The sequence below is a fragment of the Chamaea fasciata genome, unplaced genomic scaffold, assembly GCF_029207755.1.
Source record: "Chamaea fasciata isolate MVZ Bird 193981 ecotype frontalis unplaced genomic scaffold, bChaFas1.0.hap1 SCAF_4, whole genome shotgun sequence".
NCBI lineage: Eukaryota > Metazoa > Chordata > Aves > Passeriformes > Sylviidae > Chamaea > Chamaea fasciata.
The window spans coordinates 50299359-50318727 of NW_027094089.1; the positions used below are offsets into that span (position 1 = coordinate 50299359).

General features: G+C 48.7%; 1 protein-coding gene across 7 annotated transcripts in view; it reads right to left on the minus strand.

The window, feature by feature from the left end:
* Positions 1–8420, minus strand: part of TDRD7 (tudor domain containing 7) — a 49741-nt gene extending 41321 nt beyond the window's left edge. For 3 of the 7 annotated variants that reach the window (XM_066181493.1, XM_066181492.1, XM_066181489.1), the window contains exons 1-2: positions 8239–8420; positions 3523–3743 (exon numbers count right to left, since the gene is read on the minus strand). In XM_066181493.1, coding sequence (XP_066037590.1) covers positions 3523–3729 — 207 coding nt within the window. In that variant the 5' untranslated portion in view covers positions 3730–3743; positions 8239–8420. Of the gene's footprint in view, positions 1–3522; positions 3748–8119 lie in introns of all 7 variants that reach the window. The other 4 variants (XM_066181494.1, XM_066181491.1, XM_066181495.1 and 1 more) reach the window with 4 other exon arrangements.
* Positions 8421–19369: the final 10949 nt, after the last annotated feature.

Consider the following 19369-nt stretch of genomic DNA (forward strand, 5'->3'; position numbering starts at 1 on the left):
CTCTTCCCAGCCTTTCCATTTGCAATTGTTGTTCCTTGTTTTCAAGGCCTGTGTCCAGCAGAGCACCTCTCCTCATTGATTCATTACATATGTCAGGATGTTGAAAGCAGCAGACGCCAGAAACATCTGGATTGCTCATACTTGGCTGTCTTGACCCTAAAGCAGGTATGGCAGTGGCCCAAGTCCCCCATGAGGATCAAAGCCTGCAAATTTAAGGCTTCTTGTGGTTGCCAGAAGAAGGCATCATCTACTTTGTCTGCCACTTCTTCCCACCTAAGACATTTGCAACAGACTGCCCATACACTGGTCTGTCCACTACTCATAAGCTCTTGCTGTTTCATCATCTGTCCCAAGACAGAGCTCCCAGCGTCCCCACTGCTCCCAAACTTGGAAGGTCTCACAGGAACTCCTCCTATTCACCACTGCAGTCCGTAACTCCTCAGCAGCCAGTGTCAACCCACAGCAGCAGCTGGTTGTGTGACCTGTTGCAACAACTCTCCATGACTTCAAACCACATCATAGCCCTGAAGAACACAAAGATCTCCGGTTTCTTCTGGCTGCAGCCCAAACTGTGGACAGTTGTGTACTGGCACTTCAGAGAGATGCCCAGTTGTGCCCACTTCCAAAAAGCATATGAGAGCCTTCCTCAAACTCCTAGCTAAGAGGAGTAGATGCATGGGATGGATCACTTCACCTTTTTTTTTCAAAGTCTCAATATAAAATGTTTTTTGGCCCTACAGAGTTCATCATAGTTTTATAAACACACATTTTCACATCTTCAATACACTTCAGGTTCTTCCTGTGTTTAAATAATGTTCTAACTTTAAGTATTTCCTTCCGTTGTTTCATAGTGATAAAGTTTAAAATGGTTTGAATTAAAACGAATTCAGATGTAAAAAGGGATGGGGTAGATAAGCAGAGCAAAGCTGTCTCCTTTTAAGAGGCTTTATTATTCAAGCAGAAGTCAAAGTTTTCTTAGAAGAAATTGCAACAACAAACTTCTTATAAATTAACATGAAACAAAGCAGAGTTCCTTGAAATGATGCAACCACCTGTTGCAGGTGCACAGTATTTCAATGAGTCCCCTTGCAGTGCCTTTTGCATACTGAACTTAATTCTCATCTTCTGTGAAAACCAGAGGACATACATACTGCATAAAGACAAAGTCATCAGTTTTAATTTTTCCCACATTCAAGACAGCTAAGTTAGTGCTCAGTAGCAAGAGGAACGAAGGACAATTTATATCATTGCCTTCCCAAGATAATCAGGCTGTTTAGCCTCAGCTACCTAGCTAATGTTCACCTCTCACAAATATTTAAGGCAGCACGTAACATGTGGCATTTCCAGATGAAATTGTATTATTTACTGCCTACTTTATACTATTCCTTGTTGAATGCATTTCCTGTGGTGCATCTGGGACAGCTGACCAAGCAGTAAGGAAAGTCCTTTTAAGACTATCTAGACTGCAGTCAGCATCATCAACTGCTAACAGACCCCTGTGATGTGCATGTTTTTGCTGTTCTGTCCCACTGCCCACAAGAGGGTTAAAGGAACAGACAAGGGTCTTGACAGACATTTTGCAGGTCAGGGTACTCCAGAGCCATGAAGAGACTGGCTAACTGCGTGCTCTTGCAGTGGCCTTGTGTGGACTATGAGCTACAGGATCATCCCATAATGGAGCTCGAGTATTCTGGAGAGAGGTGAACAAAGAGAATGTATAGCCTAGGTCCTGTCACAGGAAAGCTCATGGGAGCAGCCCCATTTAGCTTAGCAGCCTACATCAGTGCAGAATCATGCCTGCCACCCTCTGCTTAACGCCTGCCATGGGTACCGTATGGACAGTGGCAACAGGAGGGTCATCAAACTGCAACAGGGGCTGTCTTTGCACCTCTCCTGCCTCCCAGGTGTTCAATGAGGTGCTTCCTTGCAGCTGTTTCAGTCATGCAGAGCATAGTTGGCACTTCTAAAACAAAGTCAGTCCTCCTCAAGTATCTCAAGACCCCTGTTTAGTCACTTTATCCTTTTTCACCTCCTAAAGCCACATTTCACTCACTTGTGACAGCTGCCACAAAGAAGCCACTGTCCCTAGTGCTATCCAAGAGCTCACAAGGCTCTCAGCACACATCGTATTAGTGGATAAACAAGGCTCTCAAGGGAATGGGAGGATACCAGATTACACCTTGCAAGGCCCTAGTTAGAAACAGATGGCTATCTGCCAAAACTGCTACAAGGGAGCATTTAACTGCAGGATCCGAAATATTCCCAGATGTGAGGCACCTGCAATCCTGTTACTGATGTAACTGCAGCTGACACAGGCTTTGGAGACATGGAATCCCAAACTTGCTTATCTGCTGTAAAAGGGCAAATTCTGATGTAAATATGCAGAAAGGGAACCTGTTGCTCAAAACCAGCCACATTTCCAGGTATCAGAACAAAACCCAGCATACCTCTCACTGTATTCTCACCACACAGCTAATGAGGGAGAACTGGTTGTGAGTTCCCAGATGTCATCTTGATCCAGCTGAGCAAACAAGGAAGTTCAGCCTTAAGTCCTGTCTCTTCAGATCTGCTATGACAGTCACACGTTGTGCCAAACATCCACCAGCTTTTTTGCCCTGCCTGAGGCTACGAAGACTTCAGGAACCCAGACACAGCTCCAGCAAGGGAGAGGCTTCAAGCTTGCCATGCAGATCATCTGCAAGTCACACAGCTATACCAGCTATCAAGAGAATGCATTCTGACTTCAAACCAGGAAGTCCAGACTATTGGGCAAGGAAGTTTGTGATCCCAGTAAGCTGCTCTCCAAGGTGGCAGCCAACAGGAGGCACAGGCTAGTGCAGCAAGAGCTGCACTACAGGGACAACTCTTCTACCACACCAATCTTCTGCTAAGATCTGCTTTTCCTCCTTGATCTGTGTGATGACCCTTTATCCCTTGCATGCTTGCCAAGCTGAGGCACTTGCCACTGTTGCAGCAAGGCACTTCATTTACATGACCTCTTCCTCACCTCAGCACATATTTGCAGTCCTGTTGTACTGCAACCCATAACAAACAAGAATCCTGAGTCCAAAGCAAGCACTGTCAGACCTATAAGCAGCAGCACGTAAGAGTTTCACTGTAGGCAAAAAATGGCAGTAAACCCCACTGAGAAGAGATGATTAACACACACAAGTTAACCTTCTTTGAGGTCCCAGGATAGGCCACTAGTATCTCCTCCAAAGTCAGAAATGTTGAGAAAGGGGCCAGATCTTCAATCAGACAAATGATCTTTCCACACAGAATTCACATTTCCAGGAAAAAGCCCTGCAACTTTACACTTTTTGCATACATAGCCTTGGGTCGGGAGGGCATTGGCAGGAAAATAAGGAGCGCTTAGTATCTTATGTCACAGCTTACACCTCTCCCAGAATTAGTGCACCATATGCATGCTACAGAGATCCACAGCACAAAAGGAGGTAAAGCTATGAACCGGGAACATTCTGCAAACATAAACGCTGTTTCTGAACTGTAATTTATTCTTACCTCTCCCATTTTGTTCTCTTCCATTCTGACCACTTCTGGGATACTCTCCAAGTAGCGATCCAGTGTGTCATATCCTAGGTGCCTGAAGGGAATCAACTCATTGGTCAGGCATCTGTATTCACTTTGAAGTTCTGACAAACGTATGCCATTTTTAAAGGCATGAAGAACAGTTCGTAGGGCTTTTGCAACAAATTCTGGCTCCTGCATCTTCACCTATACCCCTGCCTCCAAAAGAAAATAAGAAGGGGAAAAAAGCATTTTTACATACACACGTTAAAATCATCGGCTTTTACTATTCAATCTCCCTCCCGCAACAAGCTAGAATGCAGCAACTCAGTGGCTCATCTCTGGAGACAGTGATACTTCTGGGTAGAGTTGTAGGGCCACAGTTGTGCAAGCCAAGCATAATATAGTATAGAACACACGAGGCATGACATTGTCAAAAAGTGCTGACAAAGGAGCACAGCAGCCATCACGCACAGCTTGGCTCTGCCAGACACCACAGGGCCAGAAGAGGGGTGGGCGCTGCTAAGCAATTGACCTAACACAGACAAGTACTGGATACTGTACCTGGGACAGGGTAATTCTGGATGTGTGTGGAACTGAGGAATGAGAGGCACTCTGGAAAGTAGCCTGGGTGTCCTGACAATGGGAAGCTGAACATGAATCAGCAGTGCCCTGGCAGCCAGGAGGGCCACCTGTGTCCTGGGGGGCATCAGGCACAGCATCACTGCTGGGCAAGGGAGGGGATTGTCCTGCTCTGCTCTGCACTGGGGTGGCCTCACCTCCAGTGCTGGGGGCAGTTCTGTGTATCACAATAAAAGAAAGACATTGAGCTGTTATTAGAGTGCCCAAAGGGGGCCACCAAAGACGGTGAAGGTCCCTGAGGGGAACCTGAATGAGGAGTGGCTGAGGTCACTTGGCCTGTTCAGCCTAGAGAAGAGCAGACTGAGGAGAGACCACACTGCAGTCTCCAACTTCCTTGTGAGGGGAAGAGGAGTAGTAGACACTGGTATCTACACTCTTGTGAGCTTCTCTTGTGTCAGAAAAGGTTTAGGCTGGATATCAGGAAAAGGTTCTTCACCCAGAGGGTGACTGAGCACTAGAACAGGCTCCCCACGGAAGTGGTCACAGCACCAGGTCTGACAGAGCTCAAGATGCGTGTGAACAATGGTCCAAGGGACATGATGTAATTCACTGAGTCTCCTGCATGGAGACTGGATTTAAATGATCCTGTAGGTCTCTTCCAATTCAGGATATTCTGTGATTTGATGACACCTTACTGCCTGCAGGGCTAGAACTTCCACTGAAAGTGAGACAGGACGCAACCAACACCCCCTGCCCCAGCACCCCACACTCTAAGGTGCGGGGCGTCCCACTAGAGAGACCTGAGCTGCTCCGCATGCCCTTGAGCCAGCACCTGCATCAATGCCCACATCTCAACTCCACCATGGAAACAGCACAGCATGCATCTGGGGCATGCAACGTCTTACCCACAAGTGCACAAAGCCTCGACTCCACAGACTCTTGAGAGAGAAAACACAACTTAAGTCCCCAGGCACATGATTCTCTGACACAGGGATTTTGTTCAGGCCTTCTGATTTTTCAGCCTGTCTTGATTATGTCTTGTAGGGCCATGGCATGCCCAGAGGTTGCCCCAGGGATACGCACTGCATGACCATCCCACCAGGCTCTGCCCAGGCACGGAGCTTTCTCAGCCTGGATCGAGGGACAGACCTCTTCCGGGGACATGACCCAGTGCTTGCTGAGGCCACCTCACACAGCTCCACAGCCCTTGGGCATGTCCCAGGGCTCTGTGACACCTCTTGGCTGCTCCCCGAGCAGCTCAGTGCTTTTTCTGCAGCTGCACAAAGCGGAAGGCCTGAACCTGCCTTTAATCTTTGTGCAATGCATTTCGTTCACATCTACAGAGTCATTCCATCAGCTCTGAAAAAAGACTGCTTTAACCACCTCACGCTTAGGATTTTACCTTTACAAATATCTCATTTATCTACCTCTAGAAATGTACATCATTAGCGTATCTAAGTGTAAACCTAATGATTCACTCCTTCATACTGACACTCTAACTATCTACATACCCTAGGCATGTGCTGCATATAAATATTTTGCTATCTGAGTACTTCCTGGTACAAGGAAGACGGAGTTGCAACACTGAACAAAATGGCAACTCCCTCCCACAAAATGGTGGCAGAAACCTTCCAGTCAAGGCTCCGACCCCAGAAGTCTGGGCAGTGTGGGAGGCAGTTTCAAAGCAGGAACCAACACTACCTAAAGCCCTCCCAGCCCCCCAACTCACAGGCATGCACACACTTGGGTCTTCTCCAGAAACACCCAGCTACACCCACGGAACATTGGGGAGTACGAGGCACAAGTGCTGCAGGGCAGGCTCTGTGCTCCCAGCTGGGTGTCCTCCTCCCAGGTGCTCGCTTGATGCAGGGATGCTCCTGCCACAGGAACCTCCCTGCCATGGCCAGCCATGGACCAAAGCCGCACGGAGCTTTCGCACAACCCAGCAACAACCCCACTCTCAAAGTGTGTGCTGTACACAGGCTCCAGTCCAACACTGAGCACGGCACACTGGTGCACCTCGAACACCTCATCTTCACCCCTCAGAAACTAAGGTGTAATGTGAGCAGAGCCAGTGCTTCGGTTGAAGGCCACCTCACTCTCCTCAAGATGCTCCAGCACTAGGCACAGCAGCAAAGTGCCCCTCCTCCAGCACACCAAGGCCAGCCACTGCGGCCCATGTACCTGCCTCAGGCTCTCTCAAATCTGCACTGCTGCCACAAGGGACCCCATGAAAGGCTGGTCTGCACTGCTCTCCACAGAAAAGATCCTCTCCCATCACCGCCTCCCTTCCTGGGGAAGTCGCCATGGGCAACAACACACCAAGTCCAAAAGGAAAAGGAACCCCAACCCTCAGCACATTTCAGATGCCACAACACACACTTCAGTCTCTCCCTTCCCGTAGCCAACTTCACAACGGTGAAGCTCCGCGGCCAGCCAAGGAGGCGCAGCATCAAGTCCTTTTCTGCACCGCTCCTTGAACAGTTTCACTTTATGCACACACAGCACACCACTAACCCAAATGTACCTCTTGCTCTGTACACTTAGATTTATACACAGGTACACCCACCTCCCTGCACGCATAGACAGCACAGCCAATACGAGTCTTCACACACACATGGTTCCCTAACCCTGTAATTTCTGCCCTTGCTGCTCCAGCGTGTCTCACTGGCTGATCCTGCAACAGCCGCCCTCAGAGCTGCCCTCTGCTCAACACAGGCACTGCCCAGGAGGAGGAGCACATGCTGAACCTGCACGTCTCCACACAGCAATGGGCAGATCTCCACTGGACACTTGCATCCTTCTCTCATCCTTTCAGAGACTTTGCAGCAGGTGCACTGAGCTTCAAAGTATCAGAAGACATGGTTGCCACCTACCAGAAGGAAAAGACACACGAGTTTCATATCTCCTTTGGACTCACTCAGTTTCAAATAATGTCATGTGCTAGAGAAATGTGTATGTGGCGTGAAATCCTAATCACATAAAAAATCCCAAATACTCCATCACTGAGAAGTTTAGCAAAAAATGCCGTACAGTCTACAACTTTGTTTTAAGCCGCATTCATTCAGGAGACATGGAAAAGCTGATGAGAAACTTTTTGCGGCCTTTTTCTCTACTGTCTCCTAAATAACAGACACAGTTTCTTATTTGGTTAACATGGCTCTTGAAAGTTCTCTTGCCTAAACCTCCTTATCTAACCGATCAGGTGAAATTAACAGTATATGTACTAGATCCAATGACTGATGAAGAAAATTTAAAATAACCTGGAATAGCAATTTCAAGCTGATTCAAAAGAAAAAACTTCCCTTAAAAAAACCCAAAGGATCACGAGGGAATGTCAACATGTCAATTTCAGGCATACAGGTTAGTTGTATACCAATACAACAGTCATATCAGAAATAGCAAATGAGATATTGTAAAGTCTATCCCCCTAAACTATATTGTAAGGAGTAGTGACAAGGACAAGTTAAACGAGGTGACAGATACTAGGGTACAAAGGTTAAACTGTATCCAGTCTCAACCAACACCTTACAATCTTCCCATTCTTACAGTCAGCAATTACGAAAAAGACTTGCAAGGCAGTAATGGTGACAACACCCGATACATTACCAGAAGGCTAACAACAGCTCAGAGTAGCTTCCGAAGCTTTTTAAAAATCGTTTTTGAGTTAAGCTGCTTTAACATTAGGTCATTGAGCAGTTAAGACATTTCCCCGGCGGTTCACTACCTCCGGACAACAGGACACTTCACTGAAAACAGAGCCAGAGCCGCCTTATCATCACTAAGTCAGCGCACATCGCTCAAACCACCTCTGCCAGCATCTGAACCCAAACTTTCTTAGGAATTACCAGAACGCATGATCCACGCTGCGGATCATTAGCCAGGCTAAGGAAAAGAGGAAATGCGGACAGCTCTCCCGCAGGGAGGAACGCGCTCCCTGCTAGTCTCGCTTTTCGCAGACTGCAAACACTCCCCTGAGTGACTTTGAAGGTAGAAAGCATCCACTAACCCGCTGAAGACGGGACACTTTCTCTTGTCACCGCGCAGACAGAGGAGGAGCAGCCTCCCGCTGGCTGAGAGCGCCCGCCCCTCCGCGCTGCTTTTTCCCCTCAGACCGGGAGGACTTACGCCCGGCGGGGCTCCGCTTGTTCCTTTCCACTTCCTCCACCCGGGACTTTCCAGGAACCGGCCAAAACCTCTTCCCGTGCTGCTGCTACCGCAGCCGCCGCGGGCGGGGCCGCCGTCTCCCTGCGCGGGCCCGGGGACTGAAGGGCTGCGCGGCCGCTCCCGGCGCCACCGCCCAGCCGGCCCAGACCCCCCCCGCCTGCCGTTGTGAGGCCCGGCCCAACCGCCGCCTCCGCCCCGTCCGCTCCGGCCCCGAGCGCCTGCGCGCCGCCCATGTCCTGCCGCTCCCGGGAAGGGCCGCGTGTGCCTTCGGTCCGCCTCTGGTCGCCGCGTTGTCTTCCCACGGAACCGGTGAAGTCTCAGTCCTGTCACAAGGCAGCAGCCAAAGTCCCCTTCCAGAGGGAGTGGCTAAGGAATAATAACAGCTCCGTGCTCCTCTTCAGCAGAGAATCAAGAGTGTTAAGGGGTTAGAAAGGGCCTTAATCATCATCTAGTCCCAAGCTCCCCTGCCATGGGCAGGGACACGTCCCACCAGAGCAAGTTGCTGAAGGCCATATCCATCTGGCCTTGAACAGTGCCAGGGTTGGCGCATCCAGTCTGTCCTAGTCTTTCACCACCTTCACAGCAGAAAGTTTCCTCTTAATATCTGACCTAATTTTCCCCTCTTTCAGTTTGTACCTGATTATCCTTGTCCTGCCGCTACAGTGCCTTTTTGGCTTCCCTATATAGCCCTTCAGATACTGATTGCAATGACATCTCACATATCTTTGTCTTCTCCACGTTGAAAAGCCCCCAACTTTCTCAGCCTGTCCTCATAGGGAAGGTGCTCCAGTCCTTTCAGCAGCTTTGTGGCCCTCCTCTGGATTTATTTCAATAGTTCCATGTCTTCTTAGGTTGGAGGCACCAGAATTGTATGCACTGCTCCTGCAGATCTTTAATTAATTCACTTAAATTCCTCAGTTTCAGAGTACCAAACCCCACTGAATTTAGTTCTGCAGCTGGAGCTCTCTCTTGTCACCTTGTACAAAAACCACTCCACAGGTGCATGTTCTATCGAGGTGTTGGTGAGTGCCTTCCTGCACTGCCTTGGGCCTGCAGCCCTTCTTAGGAGGGCTGTGCTTGCCCAGCCCATATCCAGGTTGCTGCCAATCTCCAAGTGGTGTGCGTCTGCATAGGCACCTTGGGCACTGCTGCGTACTTGAAAGCTGTAGACCCACAGGTTCAGCTTTCACTGTGTTCTCCCATGTTCCAAGCACATTACTGATTTGTTCCCCATGCAAGTAGTTACTAGGGTTGTAGAGTCCCTCAGCATCCTCTATCAAGGGACCCTGCATGTTGCCTGCAACAGCATTCCTCTCTCTGTAACTGGCCACTTCTGAGAGCCAGCCTGGATGCAGCACCAGGCCAAGCGGCATGGTCACTGAATAGTGGAGATCTCCCAAAACCAAGCCAGAGACTGGCCCCACAGAGGGGCACATGCCAGGGCAGAGGTGGAGCTGCTGAACCTCACAGGGTTGTGCCTGCAAGGGGCTCCCAATGGTGAGTACCAGCTTCTGCTATGACTGCTATGGCCAGAGACTGCTTGCCGCCAGAGTCCACTATCCTCTGACAAAACATTTTTAGAAAATCCACACATGGAGGATCCAATCTTTAATACAAAGTTTACTCATTTGAGGCTATTTTCATTTACAAGGGCTTTCCATTTAGTAGGGCAATACAGCAGTTACAGTAAAAATGCACTGCAGCGGTGCGTGTCTCCTTATGCCAGGCTAGCCCCTGACACGTCCCCACAGGATATCAGTGGGGTCTTTTTGGCCAGCTTCATCCTGCCACTTAGCTACGGTGGAGGTAATGAGAGACAAGACTCTCGGAGGTTTATCTGGGAGTCAGGCTTTATTGACGGGGATCCTCGCCTTTACCCCAGAGCCTTGGAGAGACCCAGAGCCTTGGGACGCAGGGGGTTTAATACAGGAGGTGGAGATTCAGGGTGGGTACATACATAACCACTGGGGAGAGAGAGGAGGGGATTCATTAACATAACTGACAACAACATAAACTTATCACCCAAGAGAGGGAGGGGAGAGCCCTCCAGCCAGCCAGTCACCTGGAAGCTCCTATCGAAGTTTCCAGACCTGGGGGACAGGCCCTGGGTGACTGGCAGGGAGGGGGAATCTCCCTGGGGGATGACAGACAGTTACACAAGGCGGGAAAGGGAAGCCAATCGGGTGCTGTAACTGGGGAAAACCAGGAGAGGCCGAGGGAGGAGGTTGTGACATGAGGGAGACTAAAAATAGAACTGGGATACAGTGAACAGTGAACGGAAATACATGAAACAAAAGTACATAAAACAACTGTAATACTTTAAACTTATAATATCTCTTGCACCGCCACAATGCACATTAAATTTTGCAGACTTCAGAATTTCTAACATATTTCAGAAGCCCAATACAGGTGTGAATTTCATAAGTGCCCTCTAGAATCTGCATATTGTTACAATTATTGTCTTTAACTGCCAGGAGGAGGTATGTGTGTTGCAGTCAGTTTGGGGCTAGAGCACTCTTTAAAGGTTCTTTGTTCATAGTTCCTTGACATTTTTGTACTTAATTGTGGTAAATCTAGCTGTTATAGCTAAAATAAGTGAAACAAGGTTGTAGGCCAAGAGAAGTTTGTACAAAGCAAGCTTCACAGCCAGCAGCCCGAGGCCTTGTAAGTAGTACCTATGCCACTGTCCAGAACACTGTCCTGGGCCTTGAAAAGCAGGTGGGGTTTTTTTGTTTTGGTTTGGGTTTTTGTTTTGTTTTTGTTTTTTTTTTTTTTTAACTTTTCCTTCTCTTAGTCTAATGTGGCCATAATTTTGTATAGACAGTTGTTGGACAAACTGTTCTGTGACAAATAAGATATTTGCAGCATTAACACAATAATGTACTGAGAGAACTAGGGGGCAGGCATGAAGGCCTTGAGAAGCAAGAAGCATAGAGAAATACAGGCATGAAGTGTGAAGAGATGGTGTCACAGAAACTGTGCGAAAACAGAAACTCTCTAGCAACATGATTTCAGTGTTAGAGAATCAAGGCATTAGTTTATTCTACCCAGGATGTTTTTCTGACCATCATGTTCAACTGTAATTGTTTTATCCACACATGCCTGGATTGTGCAGTGAAAATTATTCCATCACACATGGTTTCTACCAGACTTTTCACATATTTATACATTAAACCCCATAGAAATTCACAATCATTGGTATTAAATTACACAATTCTTGGTATTCTATTTCCTCTTGGTTATTGATCACCTTCAATGCTAATTACATCTTTATTCTTCAGTTCTCTTAACAATGTTTTCCCAGCCCAGGTGTCTCCAACTGCACTCGAAGTGGTAATGTTCATTAATGTTTGTTAATGATCGTTAATGCTTCATTAATGGTTTATCTTCTGTGTATCTTCTGGCTACTCAGAATCCATGGATGTTAAGACCATAGAGCTGCGCCCGGTGAACAGGATCTTTTGAAGAGAAACCTCAATTCCCTTCTCCCTGGGCAATGACAAACAAATTCTTTATACTTAGGTCACCCTTCTAGATAAAACTCAGGAGACTCAGTGGTTTGAAAACAACTGAGAGGCTCCAAGTCAGAAATACAATTTAATAGGAAGAAAGGAAAAAAAGGTAAAATAAAATAAATGCAATTTATAATATAATATAAAATAATATAAAATTAATATAAATAATATAATATAAAATATAATATTATAATATAAATAATACAAAAGACCACTGACAAAGTCAGAACACAACCTGAGCAGGGTGATGGAAGCAGTCCAGATGAGGTGGTCTTCCTGAAGCAGTGATCCTGTAGAAAGGTCTGGTAGCTCTGGTCCTCTGGGAATCCAGTGGGTAAGGGCTGCTTGTACTGTCCCAAACCCAGATTATATCCAGGTGAGAATACTTGGTTCCTCCCCCTGGGCGGAGCATCTCACAATGGGATGATGGGTCATGCAGGGGGTCCTTGATGGCCCATTAAACTGAGATAGCTCCTGGAGGGAGTTATTTATGAGTCATGGGCAAGGCATTTGATGGGCCATTAACAGAAGATAATGGCCCAGAGGGAGGGGGCCTGGGAAAACACTGCTCCAACAATTGGATTCAACAGTTCATGAAGATGGTGATAGACTACTTTGTGCACATCCTACACTACAACCCAGGACCCTCACAATGAAGCCTGTCCTGTTGGACAACAGTTACTGCAAGGCCTATAAGGACTAGAACACCTGAGGAGAAGGAAAGTGGATCATTATGCACACTGGGGTGTTGCAGAGTTTTTCAGCTCAGATGATGATTATTTTGGGGCTAAGAGGAGCACAATGGTGGTTATAAATGGCTGGTGGGGCCTTAGATTTGAGTAATAGGGATGATTCTTTGCATTTTTCTGGGAATCTCACGGTGCATGTGTGTCTTGGTTAGGGAAGACAGGTATCTGCCAGGTAACAGAAAAAAAAAAACAACTGGAGTTTCCTTTGGAATGGTGAGTGTAAACCCACCCCCGCCCCCCCTTTTTTCCTTTTTCAATTATAAATTTACAATCAGAGGCTCTTAGGCAAAGATTTGGGAAATAGGAATAGCAGTTCTTTACTAGTATGTATTACAAAGCAAACAAACACAAAACCCCCCCCCCACCAAACAACTACAGCATTAATGACAAACGACAACAGTACCAAGAACCTTGAGGGCTTTGTTTCACAAAACCCAGGGCAGTTTGGTTTCAGTGCCCCTGCAGGATCCTCAGAGCATCAAGCTGAAACAGTGGAAAAGTCCCGGGCTGGTAGCTGGGATGGCAGAGTGTCTCGGAAGGCAGGGGCAGGATGTTCCGGCAGCGCAGGGGTGCAGGGTCACACTGCAGCAAGAGGAGCAGCGCTGAAGAAGCCGACGGCGAGGCAGGGCTGGCCCAGCTCCCGCAGGCGGCAGAGAAAGCTCAGGATTCAGGCCGAACCGGTGATAGTAGATTTTCCAGGACTGGATCTCTTTGGCCACAGTGAAACTATTTTAGCCAGCAACAGCCCAGCCGTTCTCTCTCCCCAAATGCCAAAAAATGAACAGCCCGCAGCTGCCTCAAGCTCTGTCTTTTACCTGCGTTATCTCCCCCTTCCAACTCTGTCCACCTCTTTGTTTTGGTTAAGTACTCTCAAGTATCCAACACTTGGTCTCCTTGGTAACTTATGGGGAAAAAATTCTTTAGAGAAACAAAGAACAAACCTAATCCCCAACAATGTGGCTAGGTTGGGTTGGATAGATGCAGAGCTGCTGAGCAAGGCAAAACAGCTGCATGGCAGACTGCTGTGGTCCACACAGAGTAAGGTCACACCAAGCCACATCTTTTTGTTGCAGGTTGAGCTTCATGTTCACATGCCCATCCTCGTCGTGTTCATGCTCTGAGGTGATTTTCAGGCAAATACTAGTCTCAGATTTCTCGAGGTCTATTCCAATCCAGCCATGGAAATACATACCAAAGGACTCTGCCCTGGGCACCAGAGCTGGTGAGCGTAGTTGTGCATTGGCATTGGCTGGTCAACAGCTGGGACTGCTTCTGAATGTTTTGTACACCACTTTGGAACATGGAGGAAGAAAAAGGGATTCTTTGCCTCTGTGTGGTCCTATTCATATGTGCTGTGTGCCTATTTGAGTTAAAGCACAGGCAAAACTACCTGTTTAGGCTCTGACACTGCTGGATTGCTGTTTTTATCAGTGCTGACTGCGCAGCAGGGACACTGTCTGATTTTTAAGCAGGAGCTCCTGGGGTAGGAGAGCTGTCCCTCAGAAGGAGAGGCCCTCCCTGCAGTGGCCCTGTGTTGAGCCAGCCCAGGAAAGGTGCTGGGCGTGCAGCAGAGGAGGGGGAAAGATGAGCTGGAGAGCACTGCTGGAGGAACTGCCTGGTTCGTAGTGTCATCATCCACTGCCCATGATTTCCTGGGGTGTTTGGGTTACCCTGGGAGACTTGAGAAGATCTCTGGAACAAGCTGTTGCTGCTTAGCAGTCTCTTGCTTTTGTTGTTTTCTGCTTTGATTGCCCTGTCTTGGTAGTGAAAAAAGATCCTTTTCGGAGCTGCTGTTTGCTAAATTTCAGAGGTGCTAGTGAAGTCCCTGAGTTTCTCCTGCCCTGCTCATATGCAAAATGGTCATCTCTGATGTTTGCTGGGGGCCACGGCTAGCAACACAGTAGTGCTGGCCCCGTGAAGGGCCATTTTACAGACTGTACCACCACCTTAAAGGCAGAGCTGAGGTTTGCAGAGTATCAAGTGTGCAGTTTTGCAGAGTGAAGCCTGTGTCTTTCACACAGGTGGGTTCCCTGAGATGTAATCTGTTGTAGCATCTTCCAGGTGCATCGCTGTTCAGAGACTGTACAGGGAGATGGGTCTCATTACATGCTGCAATGTGGTGGTGGAGATTGTGCTTTGTGAATCCCTGGGTGCAAGTCCCAGTGCTGTAGCGCAGAGACCCACAGCTGGTCTGTGGGTCTGTACACTGTACACCAGGACAGAGACAGACGACCCCTTATATATTTGGCTGCTGCCATAGCTACCCTGACACGTGATGTGTGTGTTGAGTGTGATGGTTGTCTGCAGGTGGCTGCTCTTTCCCTCTTGCCTGACTTCTGTGTTGCAGTGTCAGTGTTTGTGCCCCTTCTCAGCGTGTTGGAGCCAGGAACCACCTGACCATGTTTGGGTGAACTGAGATGAGGGCTGGAGCTGCAGTTCTGCTGGGTTAGCGGTACATGCTGCTTTTCAGCCCCGTTTGAGCCTCTCTAATCCGGGTGGCTTAGTCAGCTGCTGCCCCATCATTTCTTTCTGTGTTGTTTTCAGCTGCCCTGGGCCATCAGCTGACAGTGGTGGGAAAGTGTTTGCTGTTGCTCATTGTGGCTGTGCTAAGTCCGCTGGAGCTGTGATTGTGCTGGTAATCCTCTGCAGGGGGAGGACTCCAACCCGGGCTGGGTTGGAAGTCTGGAAGTCAGCCTGGCGTTGAATGGAAATGGCAGTGGCATGCCACTTCCACGGCAGCATAGCTGTGAAGTGGCCCAGAGCAGCACAACAGCTTAATCCTGCTGCGGTGCCTGCTGTTTCTGGAAGAGCCACAGAAAGCAGGCACGTCCTGCCTCACTCACGTGCATAAGTTCCATGTGCCATCAGCGGTCTGGCTGCCAGAGGAGGAGAGGAAGATGTGCTTAGAGCACTCATGAGAGCAGCAGCTGTCCCAGATGTTGTGCCAGGGAACACAGTGTTTTGTTGACAGCTGATAGCACTGCCACATAACCTTCCTGCTGCTTCTACCCAAAGGACGCTTTCCTATGGCTGTGCTTTCCTGGGTGTGCTTTTTGGACAGTTCCCGAGATGCTGCTGATGGGGTGGGCAGGTGCCCTAGGAGGACAAGGCAGCCTTGAGTCTGCAGTGTGGATCTGCTGGGGTTTTGCTCTGGGCCACGGCTCTTCCCAGGGGCAGGAGACACTTCTTTTCTATGGACTGTGGCTGTAGCAGCAGCTGTTTGGACTTGCCCAGGCAGGAACTTGGAGAAGTTGGGAGGTGGGTGGTAATGGCAGCAGATCCTGAGGTTATGAAGCTACCTATGAGACAGGTGTCAGGAATAGGGAGGAAGCCAGAGGAACTGGCAGCAGCTGTGTGAGGAGTGGAAACTTGGAGGTAGGGGCTGGGGAAGAAAGATGTGCTGAGTGCAGCAGGTGAGGGAGTGAGGTCAGTGCCCCAGCACAGAGACTCGAGATGGGCCTCTATGTGTGCAGCACAGCTCTGAAGGTTGAGAGAGTGGACTGAGCTAACCTCTATTGTGGTCCTGAGAGCAAGCTGGGTGGAGCTGAGTGGAGAAACCTGTCACCAGCCCTATGCTCTATTTTCTCAGGGATACTGTTGCATAGAGGACAGAAGGACTTAGCGATCTAGCTGCACAGGAGGGATTTGTTCTGCAGGTCCTTCATCCTCGGGTCCCCCTTACGCAATGCACTCTGGGACCTAGTCCTCAGGCCATGCAGATTTTGCTCCACCAAATTCTCTGTGCCTGGCCCTCAGGTTCTTGGGGGCTTTGCTCCCCACCTTCATCCAAGACAAGACACCTGGTGTCTGTCTGGGGTTGTGCCATCACAGTGCACCATCATGCCCCCAATGCAGAGTACTGTGGGGCCTGGGCTTTAGCCATGCTGGGCCAGGGATTTCAGGCTCCTACTTGGTAGGAGAGTTGTCACACTGGTTCCCGAGGGCAGGCAGACCTTTGCCATCAAGGCTGCCCAACTCTCAGCACCCTTGGAGCTGGCCCTGGAGCAGTGCTGGGCTTTGTTCTCCGCTCCTGAATGCTGTGGCTTGGCCCCCATCCTGTCAAATGTTATGGCCTTGCCCCTGGCTGTGTGAAACATTGTGTAATCCATGTCTTGGATTAACCCCATCTGGCCACCAGACATCACACACAGCCACTTGGTCACTGTCCTACCAGTGGGGAGAGAACAATAATAAGGTTTGAATAATATGGAAAGCAACAGGAAATATAAAAAGGACATAAGCAAAAAACCCCCAGAGAATTCATTCACCACTTCCCATGGACAAGCAGCTCTTCAGCCATCTCCAGGGGCCCCTTCCCACCTCACAGTGACTTGGGGACACAAATGCTGTCACTCCAAATGTCCTCTCCTTCCTCCTTCTTGTGCCCAGCTTTAAATACTGAGCAGGACATCAAACGGTCTGGAATATCCCTTCGGCCAGTTCAACCTCCCATGTACCTCCAACTTCCGCCCCAGTGTGGCTGTAAAAAAAGCAGAAAAGGCCTTGGCTCTGTGTAAGCCCTGCTCACGAATAACTAAAACATCTCTCTATTATCAACCCTGTGTGCAGCATAATCCCAAAACTCAGCCCCATTCTAGCCACTGTGAAGAAAATTCACTCTATCCCAGTAGAAATCAGCTCACCTCAAACCAAGCACCATTGAGGCTGGCTGCTGGGCCATGCCTTGGGCTGCCCCGTGTCCCTTAGCAGGCAAATTTCAGAGAGCCAAACTTCCCCTGTCAACTTGCCCCCCACAGGAGCCTGGGTCCCTTGTGCCCTTCCTGTGGTGGGCCACCCCCAGGGCACAGCTTGCTAATGCTTCCCCAGCACGTGCCCCCTTCCAGAGGGGAATGGCACCTGCAGAGCAGCACCCCACACCTTTCTACGGTTCCTCCCAGCAATGCTGCCTGCTGCTCCGTGGGCTGGGCCACCTCACTGCTCAACGAGACCCAGCAAGACCTGCTGGCGACACAGTCCTCAGCAACACTGGGAGAGCAGCCTTAGAAACCTGTGCCCTCAGTACTCCACCATACTACCATTTGTTTTCTTCCTCAAACTGATAATAATTTCAGCAAAGGACTACTTAAAAGAAAGATAGAACAAACTTTTTAAATCCATTAACCAAATAGTTAAAGCATACATACCTTTGCATAACTACAGCACACTGTTTCTCTTAAAATAATTTTTAAACCACAGCATTAGTGTCTGGGCAGTTCCTGAAAGCCTTTCCCAAGTCAGGGGAGAGTTTTGCTATCCTCAGTACGAAAACAAGAGGGCAGCAACCTCCAGTTTAACAGTGAGTAAACTAGGCAGGAAAATCAAGAAGCGGTCTGTGCCCAGCAGCAAATGTCCGTGTTTGTATTAAAAAAGAATTGCCAGAACTAAAGTCCCTGTTTTAGTACCATGGTGCTTTACTGACACTGCTTCATTTTTGTGGCAACACTCATAAAACTTGGCAGACACCTGGAAGAATATTTATAATTAACAGAAGCTCAAGCAGCTTCCTCTAACAAGCAGATGCAACTGAGATCTTGGACAGGTTTCAGTAGGATGCAGGTTAAAGTTTAAAACCAGAACTGCTGACACACCACAGTTACAAACTTTAAAAGATAGAAAAAAAATTGCTCAAAATGTTCACTTGTAGCCCAAAGAAGCCTGAAAAAGGTGTTAAATGGAGAGAGAGGAGTTAAAAGGAGGAGAGCAAATATGACAAGCCATCATAGACAGCAGTAGTACAGGAGCAATGACAAGTCCCATGACGTGAATGGCTGATGAGGAGTTAAGAAAAAGGAGGTGCTGGCAGGGGACAAAGACTGGGAAGCTGAAGCGCAGAAGAAAAATGTGGCACCCAGTCAACTGAAGCAGTTTCCTTTCTTTAACAGTTCTGATTGTGTCTCTTCAATTCCGGCATGCCATACACGAATACAATTTCCACACCTTTGCAGACATACTGAGACTGTCAGATGGTGACCTCAGCCTCCCTGAGTTTTTTCTGGATAGGAGCTGTTGGTGTTTGCCTGTGGGAACAGTGGTCTGTGAGACTGAGAGTCAGTCATAGAAGACTTGCTATTAGGTCTGCTCCATGTTTTGCAGGGTAGGCTGCTGCATCAGAGGATACCAAGCCATTCCTGTGTGACAGAAAGGTATGGGAGCAAAACCTTCAAAGCAAGGCTGTATAGTGACCAAGCAACTGGATTTATTTAGCTTAGCCAGTTTGAAGCAGGACTGCCAAGATCCACACGTCCTTGATACTAGCAATGTTTTGTGCCTTCTGAGCTGCTTGTACTTTGGAAATTGCAGGAGGGAAAACTTCTTTGAACCAGGAGGTACAGATCTCAAAACTGCGTGCAAATGAGTGGAGTTGTGAGCAGCATCCCCAGAAATACTGGACTGACAGCAGCCCTGTAGTTATCTGGCCCATACTCAAGGGCACTGTTCCAGTGGAGGTGCCAGTGCTTGCCTGTGAGAGCAGCTGATGGTGGTAAACCATCACTGATTAACAACATATGTCGGCTGAGAGAAACCCTGAAGGTGACAGAGCTTGTCCCTACCTCATTTTCTGGACTGGAGTGAGGTGTTGTGTGCAATTTCACTGAGTGCGTTTTCTGATGCCTACCCTGACCCCAACCCTGCCCCCAATTACAAGGGCCCTGCATTAAGTCAGCAGGCTTTTGGTCGGAGCACTAATCTGGGCAGACTCTGCTGCAGTGGTCGCAGTGTCGCAGGACCCCTCTCCTGCCCTGCCAGCCCAGCCCTGACACCGGCCGCAGTACAAGGTACGGCTCGGTACCCTGGGGAATCTCACCGATCCTGTGCAGCCTCTTTTAC